General features: G+C 38.5%; 1 protein-coding gene across 5 annotated transcripts in view; it reads left to right on the top strand.

The window, feature by feature from the left end:
• Positions 1 to 425: 425 nt before the first annotated feature.
• Positions 426 to 14,933, top strand: part of nsd2 (nuclear receptor binding SET domain protein 2) — a 29,790-nt gene continuing 15,282 nt past the window's right edge. For 2 of the 5 annotated variants that reach the window (XM_077237425.1, XM_077237423.1), the window contains exons 1-14: positions 634 to 742; positions 2,347 to 3,095; positions 3,259 to 3,451; positions 8,507 to 8,667; positions 8,776 to 9,237; positions 9,337 to 9,417; positions 9,513 to 9,684; positions 10,240 to 10,299; positions 10,434 to 10,543; positions 10,697 to 10,787; positions 10,885 to 11,003; positions 11,207 to 11,317; positions 14,519 to 14,642; positions 14,733 to 14,933. In XM_077237425.1, coding sequence (XP_077093540.1) covers positions 724 to 742; positions 2,347 to 3,095; positions 3,259 to 3,451; positions 8,507 to 8,667; positions 8,776 to 9,237; positions 9,337 to 9,417; positions 9,513 to 9,684; positions 10,240 to 10,299; positions 10,434 to 10,543; positions 10,697 to 10,787; positions 10,885 to 11,003; positions 11,207 to 11,317; positions 14,519 to 14,642; positions 14,733 to 14,933 — 2,653 coding nt within the window. In that variant the 5' untranslated portion in view covers positions 634 to 723. Of the gene's footprint in view, positions 743 to 2,346; positions 3,096 to 3,258; positions 3,452 to 8,506; positions 8,668 to 8,775; positions 9,238 to 9,336; positions 9,418 to 9,512; positions 9,685 to 10,239; positions 10,300 to 10,433; positions 10,544 to 10,696; positions 10,788 to 10,884; positions 11,004 to 11,206; positions 11,318 to 14,518; positions 14,643 to 14,732 lie in introns of all 5 variants that reach the window. The other 3 variants (XM_077237424.1, XM_077237427.1, XM_077237426.1) reach the window with 3 other exon arrangements.

Raw genomic sequence — 14,933 nt, 5'->3', positions numbered from 1 at the left:
TGAGACTACCATTTTACGTGCTGTTACTTTACGTGCTACAGGGGCCAAGCACTACCAACTCCCAAACCCGCAAGTGTCTAGATTTGTAAAATCAACAGGCAGAATAAGTATCTTATAATAAGCGCACATGGCAACACAGTCTGGCGCGCTTATTTCCAGGTTGCCAGGCACTCTTTCTAATGTGCAAAACGACTATGCGTTCACCTCTTATTAACTGAATAAATAAAATATATTTAAAACGGAAATTACACATTCCGCCGATATTTTATCTTCTACCAACTATCACAAATAACAAATGCAAAAATAGTATTGTTATTTTTAATACAATGACGTAAACCTCAGCATTCGCCATATTTTCTAAGTGCAACTGGCAACAAGATAACGAACTCCCGCCCTCCTGCATCTGACGTCACATGGTGAGAATTGCCCTCCTCAATTCCTCGAGCAGTGATCTGTGTAGCTTTGCCATTTTTCGAAATAAAAACAAAAACAGATTATCTCAGACTCTCATGGCTTTATCTTAAACTACGAACCTGCGATGACGTTTGGAGTATGCCAGGGATAAGTGAAGATGTTCAACGGAAAGTCAGCCGCGAAGATAGTAATATTTGAAAAGGCCGGTTGAATTGTGCCGTCGCGTGTCAGCCAATCGGATGTGAGTATTTTTGGCGCTGATTGGGATGAGAGAGTTTCCCGCAAGCTCCTCAATACAGGTCGGGAGTAATGGAGATGCTGCAAACAGGTTTATTTTCCCACAGACATAAGTCATGGCACATCATAGTTTGGGGGAATTGTTGTGTATTACACGCTGCAGTGTGATATTAGAGATTTCCTCATAGATAAACGATTCGTTTTGTAGTATGTCACTGACTGAGGCAGCTGCAGCTTTACCTCACTTGCTAGCTGGCTAAGCTGTACGCGATGTTTGTCAGCTTCAGTTTGAAGAGTAAATTATTCCAGTTAGTTAATAAAACGTGCCATGTGGGTATAACGTGTATCACAGTCCCCAGCCAACTCATCCGATAGTACACATTTAATAGTGTAGCAATGTTTGAGTCAGCTTAAGTTTTTTGTTCTGTCGAGCCATTTCTTTGCTAACATCATCTTAGCTCTATCCACTTTCTATCCACTTTCTATAGAGTCTACGGCTTGATATCTTTTACTCCACTGTGTATATACATTTCCTGGTATCTGTCTGGAATCTGAAGCATTTCAAACTAGAGCGCAATTCCCACTAAGGTGTTTGGTTTATTTTGGTGTAAAAGTCTATTATCTGTATTCTCTTCGGTTATTTTCTTTCAGTTTGCGGTTGTCTATTAGGACGGTTAAACGAGTCCATCAGTGACTCATCCATAATCTCCCTTCATTGATGTTAACGAGGCATCCTGACCGTTCTGCCTGAATAACAATAGCTTGATAACTGCCTCTTGTTTAGGACCGATCGGACATTTGCATTTGAGCAGTCACTGTTTTACATAAAGCTTTGACTCCTGTTCGGTTTTAAAAAATCTGATTTGTCTTTTGACATTGTGCATGTTACAAATCAAAAGCGATACGTTTGGTATGTCATTGATGGAACGCTCGAAGTGCTCATTTTGTATCGAATGGTATTGTTTTTTTGTGTTTTTTTGCATTTGGTTTCAGGATTCATATGAAGAGGTTGCGTCAGGGTTTGTGCATTGAACTGAATTAAAGCGTCTGGCCACCCACTCGCGCACTGCCAACTCTCCACGGAAGCCATTTTAATGTGGGACCAAACCATTCCAGTTCTCAAACTCCATCCTCGGCACAACCCACTAAATATTTTCACTTAACCAGGGTCCCACACGAACTGTAACTTATTTATTTGTGGATATTTAGAATCTGCAGGATGCGTCATTCGCCACATGTGCAGTGGATAGAAAACTTGTTATATTTATTATATAAACGCGATTTTTTTAAATCCTAGTCTTTATTTTGCGACTATATATAAACACACACGCACACACACACACATATATTATTATTTATTTGTTTTATTTTAAATAGGTTAATTAATTAACAAAAATGGGCCTTGGGTTCAAAGGTGTATCCTATGATGTAATTGTGTTTGCATTAGAATGTAACACTATATTTCTTATAATACTGATGTGCTTTATAAATGTTATAGCATGAGTTGTAAAACTTTTCTAACCAAGGGTCACTCTAATATACACATTAATATGCTAGTTGACCTGGTTTATTTGTTAACTACCTTTGCAATGCTCTATTTGCATGCATGCACATTTTTATATCAGTCTATGTAGTGCAGTACCTTAGGTGAAGACTAAATTTCTCATTTTGGTGTTGTTGTTTTGTGTTTTGCAGGCCCCTGGTTAGTAATGACAGACAGTAAGGGGAGATCACTGCCTGCAATGCCAGAGCCCGGGAGCCCGACCACCATGAAACAGCCGTCTGATTCACCTAGTGGATGTAAGAGTCGGGGTGATGTGAGCACTGACCCTACTATGCTCATGGATAAAGCTGCTACCCAGCTGGCAGCTACACCTCAAGAAAATGTTCTGCAGATAATTGGCAGTCATGGTCACAACCACACCCATGAGCGGCTAAAGGACCTAACTTCCCGCTTGTTAAATGGCGATCAAGACAAAATTCCAAAGCCCTGTGCTGCCACAGCCCCACAGCCTCTTCTCAAAGGGGTGGAGCCTCTTCCTCAACACGCCAGCCCTCCGAGGAAGTCCAGCGTTTCTCCTGAACTCACTTTCAAAATAACCAAATGTGTGGTAAATCTAGGTGGGAAGACAAGCCGATACGGATCGGATTATGAAGGGGAAAGAGAAGAGGAGACCGATGCACCTTTGAGACTATCAGAAGGTGTTCTGTCCTCTCCAACTGGCAGGAGAGAAAGACGAAAGAAAAAGAGGGGGCTTGTGAGGAAGAGAACTCCACCAAATCGGAGACGTCCGATTTTAAGCCCTACTGTGAATTCTGTTCGATCCCCTCTTCTTCAAACCACCATAAATTCGAATGACCTCACCATTGAACCATGCATTCTTCCCACTAATGAGCAGACTGATGGCGAGATACCTGCTAGTGTAAATCCCACCCCTATTCAGGTAAAGCTTAATGGCACACATTTACCTGCATGTTTCCCTGCTTCAATTGTCTCTAATAGTAAATTAGTTTGTTTTCTAATTTATTGTTTGTCTTCAGGAAAATGTACTAACCCCTTGTAGACTAGATTCTATTCTTGAGACTTAGTTCATTTCTCTTTTGCAGCAGCCTGTGTATGCTTGTGAAGTGAGTGATGTTGCACAGGACGTGGATGATGTGAAAGTGAGTGGTACAGGGACACAACAGCATGTGCAGTACTCAGTGGGAGATGTTATCTGGACCAAAGTGTCTGGATACCCGTGGTGGCCATGCATGATCACTACAGACCCAGAGTTCAACATGCACTTTAGGTCGAAAGGTAAGTGTGCTAGATCAGTTGACTTATTGTTTTTCAGTGCTTTCTAGCAATATTTCCTCATCCAACAACAGATTTGCATCATAACTCTCTTACTCAATTACTGTAAGTTTGTGGCAGTGGATGCCAGGATGGTGCTTTGTAACATTGGCTCATATTGACTAAAAAATACCAGTCAGATGTAGAAAAATAATAGTGACGAGAACTTTTAATTTAGTTCAACTGATTGCAACGGCTACATGAGAGTGAGCTCAAGAGTTTAGGTGACATGGCACACTGCATAATTTACCACCTATGGAGGAGAATCAGAATCTATGAGACCTCAAGGAAACAAATCTGAAGTAGCTCAGAGACGCAAGAAGCAAGTTCATTGAGGGATTTAAAGGTTATAAGTAGTACTTTGTAGTAGAACTGCATGATTAATTGTTAAAAGATCGCAATCTCGATTCAAACACCACACAATCTTATTCCTAAATGACAACAATTCGCTATCTGTTAAACCTTTGACAAGTATGCTCACTGCAAGACATGCACATATATATATATATATATATATATATATATATATACACACACACATATATATATATATATATATATATATATATATATATATATATATGGATGTTGATTAATCGACGATCGATTAATTGTCGATAATACATTTAATCGATAAAACTTAAAGGGGTGTTAAAACGCATTTTTTCGAAGGCTTGATTGTGTTTGTGGGGTGCACTGTAACATGTGTTCATGCTTTCGTTTTTTAAAAATTTCATTATTTTTCATATATTTTACCTTTATTCTACACTGCTCTGCCCCTCCTTGTAAAAACGGTCTGATGGTTTCCTGGTTCTATGAAGCCAGTACCTCAAAACTATGCAATGGGCTCAGATTGGTTAGCTGGCCCAGTGTGTTGTGATTCGCTAACCGTCTAGTGCACGTCTTCCGGAAACGTCACGCGCCATAACTTTACCGGTGCTTTGGTGTATTATAAACAATGGCGTCAATAAAACCAATCGGACCCGGGGAAACGTTAGTGAATATGATTGAGCAGAACCTGTTCAAGAATGTCTGTTAAACGACGTTTCAGAAAGGTTTGTTTTTTGTTGTTCTCTCATTACTTTTTAGATACGCTGTTATTTAATTGTACTAATTATTATAGAATTACAAAAAATAAGCTTCATAAACAAGAATTTCATATAATCGTTCTAACAAATTATACTACAGTCCTCAAAGGGATTTTTTTTGAGTAAAGAATGCGGATCTATAGTGATCGTTTCTGACTGTATGCCACCGACCGTTACTTTTGTATTTTCAGAACGATTGTAGACAAATATCTGTCGACAGAACTATTAACCCAAAACGGACACTAAACATCGGCTGCCAAATCAAACACAGAACCATGTTTAGCATGCCTGTAGAAAATCAAGCATGTAGATAAACATGAAAGCTCTAATCAAAGAATAATTGACACTACTTCCAAGTTCGCTTTTGAGATTAAAAAAAAGTTTGTAACGTAAGGTGTTTGCAAACCAGGTTGTTAAATGCTCATTCAGACTTAACGTTATCCGACAGAGCCAAACAGCGTTGTCATTTGTTTACTTCCTTGCTACAACTTACAATTAACAATACGAACTATTACAGGAAAACACATCGACGAAAAATAAATCATACTCACAGGTTGTGGCTCGTAAACAAAAGCTTCTGTTTTTAAATTTGGAACTGCTCCATCTTTCAGGACAAGCCGTTGTGCGAATCCTGCATTGAACTCGCGAAGATTGTGGAAGCTTTCCTCCATAACATGTGCAGCACAGAGAGCGAGATTTGGGTCATAATTATGAGGGACCGAGTTAAAAATAAATTTTAACCAGTGATCCCTAACTAGAGCTGCATGATTATCACAAAAATCATAATTGCCGATTATTCCCTTGAAATTGTAATTGCGATTATTAATTACGATTATCACAATTTACATTGAATATATAATGGGAGTATTATACATGTTTACACAAAAATTGTTAACACACACACACACAAGTACTGTCCCCCTTTACTTAACATACCCATGTTAAGGACAGTAAAGTCCGTTTTTCTGAGGTGAAAGACTTTTTATTTCAGCGTACACTTATGTCACTGCCTGGTATGTCATATTGTGCTGGGTTTTCTGAAGTAGTCGTGATTCGCCTCCCATAACTTAATTATGCTCTAAACACACACACGCAGAGTGGATTTTCTTTTGTAATCGCGGCTTTGAACGATTGCGTAATCGTGGCATCCGTAATCGTAATCGCGATTAGAAATTCGATTAATTGTGCAGCCCTATCCCTAACTCCCTCGTCCCTAGGAAGGCTGAACAAAGTGGACCTGCAATCCGGATGAAAATAACAGCAGTGTTTCGACGGCATTGTGACAACTCATCTCCAAAACAGCAATTTAAAATGGCCTCGCCCTGCTTATTAAGTATTCTCGGAGGAGGGGTTTATGAAAATAATGGGATTTGCTGACGTCAGCAACCTCGGATGAATGTCGTGTAGTCCAAAACCGGCTGTTTGCTATAGTCCTTAGAAATTGAATTTTTTAAAAGCAAATATCTCCCATTGCTTTGAACTTTGAGCGCTGTAACTTTGCAGATGTTGTTTATGCTCAAACAGCAACATTACACACTAGCTAAAGTTAGAAAAGTGAAATCGTGTTTTACCAACCCTTTAATGATCGTCGATTAAACGGGTTCATGCGTGTTGTGTACTGCTCAACCGCGAAACATGTAAAGCGAACGTGCCAGAGCTGTTTCTTTTTTTACACCTTCATCATCACTATAAGTTTGCGTGGGAATTCGCAGCCTTTTGTTTTGTGCAAATGTAAGTTGTAATATTGTTTATTTTGTGTTGGCCTATCTATACCTGATTTATCTCATAGGAAGCATTTGGTTAAGAATTAACGCTGTAGTAAAGCGTGCAGTGATCAGCTTCAGCTCAAACGGCAATGCACCACTAATAATGACTATGAATGAGAGTAGCATTGTAAAGAGAACAATATTGTAGTTTACCGGTGTAGTTTTCATTCAGCGCGCGCAGCTCAAACAGCAATGCACGGCTAATAATAACTATGATTGGGACTGTCATATTACACAACATGAGAACACTATTTTATCAAATCGTTGTGAATTTATTGGGTTTAGTTGCCGTTTTCAGCGTGTTGTCCCAGGAAGAGCGTTCAAATTCTGGAAAGTAAGTATGCATCAGAGGCGGCGTTGGCGACACGTTGTATTAGTCGTTATATTTGATTATTAAATAAGTAATTTAATTAAATGATCAATCACAACGAAACATTTTATAATCCTACTAGCCCTTTATTTAGATTAAAAACCCTTCTCATTCATTTGGTGAGGAACAAAGCGTTTTGAGCAGCATTTGCATACCCTGTCATTCTGTTGGCCATATGCCACTGCCACAGACGCATATGTAAGGGATAATGTACATCCAGCCGGTGGTTCTCTCAAAATAACCCCTGACAGGTCTTAATCAGCCTGAAGGGGTTATTTTGAGAGAACCACCGGCTGAATGTACATTATCCCGCTTATTACACAGGTACTTGGCACATAAGTAAATAATTAGACATGAAATATTGATCCGAGTTGAAATATTTTATTAGGTGTTTAAACGCAAAGTTTCCGCGGAGAGCAGTTGCTAGTTCAAACTTCAAACTAGACGGTCATGTAAGAGATACGGTATACATTCATACCACTTATTACACAGCATTTCGCCACATAAATAATAATGGGGATAAGATGTATTGATTTCAGATTAAACTGTTTTAAATTCGTACCTGTTTGTATCTCATAATCCAACAGCGTACAAAACAATAGGCTCAACATGGCAGCAGCTGCGTTTATATGAAACGACAGAGTGAGTCCACGATACTGGATGGCATAATTCACATTTACATTTATTCATTTAGCTGACTATAAAATTTATTCATCAGCTAAATGAATAAATGCATAATTAAATAACTGTATTGTACACAAAATATTGATTCAACTGAGTTGTAATTCTTTGAGCTCACCAAATACAAAACATCCACGAAGTAAAATAACTGCGTTATCTGTTTTGACCAGTTGTTATCTTGGAATAACTTATCGCTGGATGATGCTATTGACCAATCAGAATCAAGTATTCCACTGAGCTGTGTAATAATGTTGTATTAAGGCTAACGATTAATTGCTCGTTAATTTAATCGACGATCGATCATGGGAATTTGTGAAAATTGACATCCCTAAAGTGTGTGTGTGTGTGTGTGTGTGTTTGCTTGAAATCTGCTGTTTTATGACCGAAGGAGCGCCAGAGAGCATCTGCGCAAGACATTTTTTTGTGGCAAAACACGACATGGAAGATGAGCAGGATTCTAGGGTTGGTGGAAAATGACAGAGGTGTTTTTCCTGTTACTGTCTGTCAACACTGCGCAAACTTGTTTTTGAAGTTTAAGTTCCAGAGGAATGTATGTGACTGTTACACCTGTTCACCCAGAAAATTTTAATAATTGGATATTACGTGCTTTATCTCTTTTGCTTTTGACTGCTGAGGGGGCTGCTCTATGTTGATGGAACTCTTTGTTTACATGTATTTGTTTACTGATCGTTGCATGCAATCCTAAAATTCAGCACATTGAAAAAAGGTATTTTCTGTGTAACAGACTTTGAGTTGGGGCTTAAAATGTAACCGTTCCGGTCGGGTTGTGTTTAGTTAAATGCTCTTGGGTACGGGCCGGGTTCAGGCTTCAATTTAAAGCCCGTGCAGACATCTGCAGATGCAGATTATAAATGCTGAGAGAAGAGTTGCTATCAAAAACAACACTTGTATTTGGTCCAAAAAGATGGTTTGAAAGCTCTGATAGGGGAGAGCACTGATCCTGTGGAAACTGTTTGTGAAACTGTGACCCTGAGCTAACATAAGCAGAGAGAATGACTTGCTTCCAACTGTCAACAGGCAGTATGAGAAATGTACATAGCACCTGTAGAAGTGAATTTCTTAATTTTTCATAGATATTTTTGCATTTTGGCAGTGAAAAGCCGCACAGGATTGATGTACCATGTGCAGTACTTCGGAGATGCTCCAGAGAGAGGATATGTCTTTGAGACGAGCATAGTCACCTTCTCAGGAAAGCACCAGTACCAGTCACTTAGCCGCAGCAACAAACTACCCATTGATATCAGTGGAAGGAAGGTACAGAAAATATTATGTGTATATATCTTTCACTAAAGTTTTTCCATACATTTGTTGGAATTTCATGAAACTACTTGGTCTCAGACTTCTTTGATGTGCTCTCTACAGCGCGCAGTTCCTCGTAAGTTCCGGGAACAGTGGGAGACAGGTGTGTCACAGGCAACCGAAGCATTGGGTCAACTAATAGAGGAGCGACTGGCCAAATTCAGTTTTGTTTATGAAAAGGGGAAAGCCCAGTTCAATCCTCGTATGCTACAAGAGCTTCAAGCACAACGCAGTCTGGGACCACAGCAAGACCAAGCTCAGAGGGAGTCTCAAGAGCTTGTCAGCCTCACTCCTCCCGACTCCACTCATTCCAGCCCAAACTCCACAATACCTACCACCATCCCAGGCTTCTTTACCCACCCCACAGACAGCAGCACTTCATCAGGGAAAACCACCCTACCGAGAAAAGCACCTAAAACGTCAGTGAAGAAGGATCGCTGCAGACAGCGTGGCACAACACTGAAGTATAAGACGACAAAAGCTTCCTCTGCAAAACAGATCCCTCTGACTGAATCTACTGTTCAGGTAGCAGACAGCGATGTGGTTGGCATTGTTTACCTCTGTGTTGGATAAGGATTTTATGGTGAGGCTATAGATGTAATGATTTTAATCTTGGTATTGTAGGATTCCTGCATTTCATCAGAGACACCCGAGCACCAGAGGAAAATAAATACAAATGCTGGGAAACGGACTTTCCGGAAAAAAGTGTGTATGGTCTCATTATGTCATGATCAGTGTTTCTGTGGTATTTTTGTGGTAATCAACTTTTCTTTATTTAATTTATCTTTCCATATTTGAAGGACCTGCTCTGTATTGATCTAGACCTTCAGCTAAAAGCTCCTCAGAAGAAACAGAGACAAATCAGACAGAAGTTTCCTGCAGCACCAAATTCAGTGAAGAAGAGGAAAATAAAAGCAGGTGTCAGTATCTCTGACACTTTAAATGCAGTTTCCACTAATCCTGGACTTCCAGGTGAGACATTTATATTTATGTAAAACCTGTACAGGGCAAACATTTACCTAACCCGATAAATTCGTTTTCTTCTAAATTATAAAAATATGTAATTTACTTATTTTACCAACTATAAATATTAACAAATATTTGTGGTATAATTATAAAACATATGTATTTTAAATGTATGTTATAAATAGAGGCGTGTGATTATCACAATTTTAGAATGTGAATAATAAATATGTCTCCACGATCTGCCTTTGAAGAGATATCTTAGTATTGTGCTACAGCGCACATAGGCGATAGGGTTACGCTCAAGTGACATTACAGTTCTTCCCCATCATGAAAGTTAATTTTTTAATTTTTTTTTAATTAGTTTGGCTGTACAGCTCAGTGACTTGCAAAATGGTCTTTAAAACCAACATGAAAAAGAATCATGAAAAAAAAATTATATATGATATTTTTGCCACATCACCCTCCCCTGACTATAAACAATCTCTTAATGCATTCATGTTTCAAGGCTGCCGTTGCATGTATTTTTGTTCCTGTAGTAATTTTCTGTTTTTCTGTTATCAGATATAAAGATATCAGTATTAAGCCCAAATCTTTTGGAGAAGGAGGATGACTCTTCTGAAGGTGTGTGGGTGGTTTCGTTATTAGTTGCGACACTAGTTGTTTAATAGAAAAGGTATACTGAATGGAAAAACCTAAAAAAAAAATGTTATAAAAGGCTTCAAACAATAAGCATGCATTCTGACTGCTTCATACAGGAAAGAAAAAAGGCTACAAACGTTTACGAGAGTCAAAGGAGGATGTGGCACTGCAGCCTAAAACGAAAATCAAGCTTGAAAAGGAGTTGAAAAAGCAGAAAGCCCAAAAGGTGATATGAGAGAAAATGCCATGCATTAGTCCGAGCTCAGATATTTTAACATTAATTTTTAAATAATTAATGCAAAAGTAAAATAAAAGAATAATTAAAAGAATTCAAATAATAACTCGACAATAAAATATTCTTTCTCGTCATTTCTGTCAGAATGCACCTGAGGCCTCTGTCACTAAACCGAGGGGGAGGAGGCGGAAATCCGACAGGGATGAAAAAAGGAAACAAATTAAAAAAGCCCCAAGTAAATCTGCAAACTATTATGAACTACAGATACTGCTCAGTCTAAAACTGTCCTTTTTATATTTGTTTCTAAAATTTTGTTTTTCTTTGTTCCTCAGGTGAGGAGGAGTCTCCTTCTAAAGTCAAACGTGTCAGGAAGCGGAAACAGGATTTAGGGAGACAGTCGTTACCTGTCGCATCCAAAAAGCGCCGCGGATCATCTTACCCTGAGCCAGAGGTGTGTGTATTTTTTGTTTGTTTTCTAATACATGAAATATACTTAGAACCTGACAATTTGTAATTCCATTTGAAAACGTGATTTGCATCATGTGTCTCTTGGTTTGAATGATCAACTTTATTTGGAACCGTAAATTAATGGCTTCTGTCACTTTTGCCTGCCAGATGTCCTTTAAGTAAATATGATTTTAATGCATATTTTAGAGTTTGCTGTGTGAGCAGAGACCCGATTCTCCCAGTGACAGTACAGACGAATCGCACCCCTCAAAAAAGACGGAACGCACTGCCGGTGCCAAAAAAGAGAGCGTGTGTCTGGTGAGTGACCCGTCCGTGTAGAGAGATGTTACATTAATATAAAATATAAAACACTAGCATTAATGCAGGGCTGGGCAATAAAAAGATAATGATAATAATGGTGATATAATTTTCCTCAATAAAATTATAAGAAATGATTGATACATTTTCAAAATAAGGTTTATGCGCCAAAAGTGGAATGAAACCACGTTAACGGCGCCACACAGACCAACTATCAGCTCGGCTCTCTAGAGCTTACTAGAGCTGATGCGTTTACTCACTGATCGGCCACGATCACATGACACTAATCAGCGCTGTGAGATCCAGTGAGAAGTGCTTGAATTCAGCTATGAACACAAATGTCTCTGTCATTTAAACTAGTTTAAAGCCAGATAAAACAGAATGCTGGGTTTGCCTGCTCTGCTGTTCTCCACGCCGTCTGGATAAAGATGCGGAGCAGAGACTGCGCAGCGAGTTTTGTTGACCGTTTAGTGATTTGGAGAACAGAAAACTTCAGAATAATGTCACAGAGTTTGTTCATGAAGTTGTGTGAACAACACACGGCATCTGCGTAGAACAGGGCACATGCACACTTTGGTAAGAGCGGTAATAATGAGATTATAATGTTTACATGTCTGTTGATTGCGATAAAAATTGGTGTACACTAGCTATGTAACGATTCACTCAACTCACGATGCGATACGATTCACGATACTGGTTTCACGATACGATTTTCTCACGATTTTTTTAACAAGTGATTAATTTAAGAAATTATAAATGAAAAAGTGTCCCTTTTATTATTTCCCAGACAAAATGCTGCACATTTCTTTTTCATTTTAATTTGTCAAATAAAAAAACTACATTGAAATTTAAAAAAAAATCCCTTCAAGGTTGTTTCAACTCAGTCTTTCTGTCTGTCTGGTCAAGAGGGTGGACACTGGTACCTTCGCACACTAAGTAAAAGACTATGTAAAATTAGTACCACATTTAGAGGGGTTTTAATATTGTTATAATTTGTATCATTACACTAGCAAGAGTAAAAAACAACAACATACATTTAGAAAAATATGCCATAACCATCAATAAATTATATATATAAAAAATATATATCCATGTACACATTTAGAGAAAGAGATAGTAAAATAAATACAACACCTGGTTGCCACGGAAACACTGATGCACCTCCGTGGCTCTCGCACTTGTCGTATTAATGCCTTTTACATGAAAACGGAGGTGACATGTGCTTCTCACGGTGGTGATTATTATTAGTCTACGAAAAGTCAAAATGCCGCCACAGCTCCGATTTGAATGAGTCAATATCTACACTTGCCGTCGCCATGTGTTTGACGGCGCGTGCACACCAGTCTATGGCACACACTGGCGCGGAGCAAACCGAGCGTTTTCAGTTCATTCCTGTGGAAGTTGAGTTTGGCTCACACAAGCTCAAATTCCATGAATGAAGTGAAAACACTCGCTAGTTTCGCGCCAGTGTGTGCTTGCTGCTATTGTGCCTGTAAAGCGAGGTTCACAACTTCAGTAGGCTACAGTAAACGCCCCTGCTTAAAACGTGTATCGCGATTCGTTTAACATTTCAACCGACTTGAATCGTCACACATTTTTATCGATTTTCAACTGGTTGCGAGTGAATCGTTACATACCTAGTGTACACCACATAGTTAAATGCGAATATGGTTACTACGATTATGAACTTAACACTTCAACCGCCAGGGGTTATTGTATACCTAAAACTGCCAGTGGGAAAAATGTACCCATGCACATGGCTACTGTTTTGTTATGGCTAAAAAATGTATTATGTATTAGGCCACTGTCTTCACACAGTAATGTCTAGAGTCATGAAATTATCATTTTTAGTCATCAACTATGTTCAATAGATGACCTGTCAGATGCTGAGCCGACCCAGGATGCAACACTCACCCATGATATCTCCCAACCACCAATCATGGCATTTAGTGCCTCTAATACCTGTTAGGCATCCATAAATCAACTTCTTTTATCAATATTGACTAAAACTGATTACCGCTATCTCAGTGGGTGAAAGGCGTTGGCTAGTAACACAGAATGTTAGTAATGGCACAAAAATGACAGCGTGAAAATGACAGCGTGAAAATAAAGGCATTATTGGTAAATTTGACCTGCTGGCACTCATAAAATCTAAACTTATAAATTAAAACTTATAAATGCCCCATTTTTAATCTGGTTTTATCTAAACAATTTTTAACAACAGGGGATTGTAAATAATAACACAATTTTAGTGAAAGTCAATGACTGAGAGACTTGGATATTTTATTGAAAATCTGTGATGTATTAATTAATGTAGACATGTATTAAAGGGGTAATGGAATATAATTACAGTATTTTTGTTAAGCTTTAGCATTTGCGCATTTTTAGTTACTAAATGCATTCAGGTTGCTGTTTTTCATAACAAATACCATATACACCATATAGTAACATTTCACCTTGGTATTGAGGGGCTATGCGTGGTTTCACCTTTGGCTATAATGATCTAAATGTATGATAATATGAATGACTATTGGTTAATTTTAATAAATTTAAGTCCTTATTCAAACATTCTGAATATTTAAATATATAAAAATGAAGTTGTTACAATTTTTACAGATGTTACTGTTTTTGTTTTCAAGCTAAACCTACTGTCAAATGAGCATTTCTAAGAGACAGAACGTAATATTGTTAATATTGCAGCCTACACTGCAAACTGCTGAAGATATGTGCCATCAAAGTCAGGCAAAACAAACCTGTTAAATGACTTGAAACAATATCACCCATTAGATAATGCAGTATAATGCAGAAATGTATATTCTTTCTATTAAGATATTAATTTTGTTTAGGACAAAAGACAAAGTATTTTAATTCAGTTTACTCATGCATGTTTAGATGTAGAAAAAATATTTGATCATTATAGACCTAAATATTTAGAATATTCAGATTTGTGAAATGTTCACCTATTTGGCAAGTTTTTGTCATGTTCTGACAATAAAGAGTAGTTTAAACCCACTACTAACGGTTTCTGTAGCTTTCACCCCAGAGAAAAAAAAATCTTCCTTTAAAATTTAAAAAAAATAAAGATTTGGCATTTATCATGATAATTAACGACATCGACTGATATGAAAAATTATATTGTGATAATTGTTTTGGCCATATCGCCCAGCCCTACATGAGTGTGTTTGTGTTGCTGTTTTCCAGGTGTGTGAGCAGACCGGGGAGGATCTAGTTATGTGTGAGGGACAGTGCTGTGGCTCATATCACCTGCATTGTATTGGACTTGAGCGATCAGCAGAAAAGGTGCTCTGCACTGCCTGCATCTCAGGTGAGATACACTGATGTCATGCTACTGATGTTGTGTTTAGAAAAATCAGCTTTCTCACTATTGTGAGCTATAATTTTTTCACTTTTTCAGGTGTGCATGTGTGTTTCACCTGTAAGAAGTCTGAAGGAGAGCTGCGGCGTTGCTGTGTTCTTCACTGTGGCCGCTTCTACCATGAGTCCTGTGTACGGTTGAGTGCTCTGACAGTGTTTGAGAATCGAGGCTTCCGCTGCCCTCTGCATACCTGCCTCAGCTGCCACTACAGTTGCCGTGGCACTGGCAAGGCCACCAAAG

The sequence above is a fragment of the Siphateles boraxobius genome, unplaced genomic scaffold, assembly GCF_051911475.1.
Source record: "Siphateles boraxobius isolate OS27281-9 unplaced genomic scaffold, OSU_SipBor_1 20, whole genome shotgun sequence".
NCBI classification, from domain to species: domain Eukaryota; kingdom Metazoa; phylum Chordata; class Actinopteri; order Cypriniformes; family Leuciscidae; genus Siphateles; species Siphateles boraxobius.
Note: the sequence above shows the minus strand (reverse complement) of the source record. Positions and strands in the feature narration are given on the sequence as shown.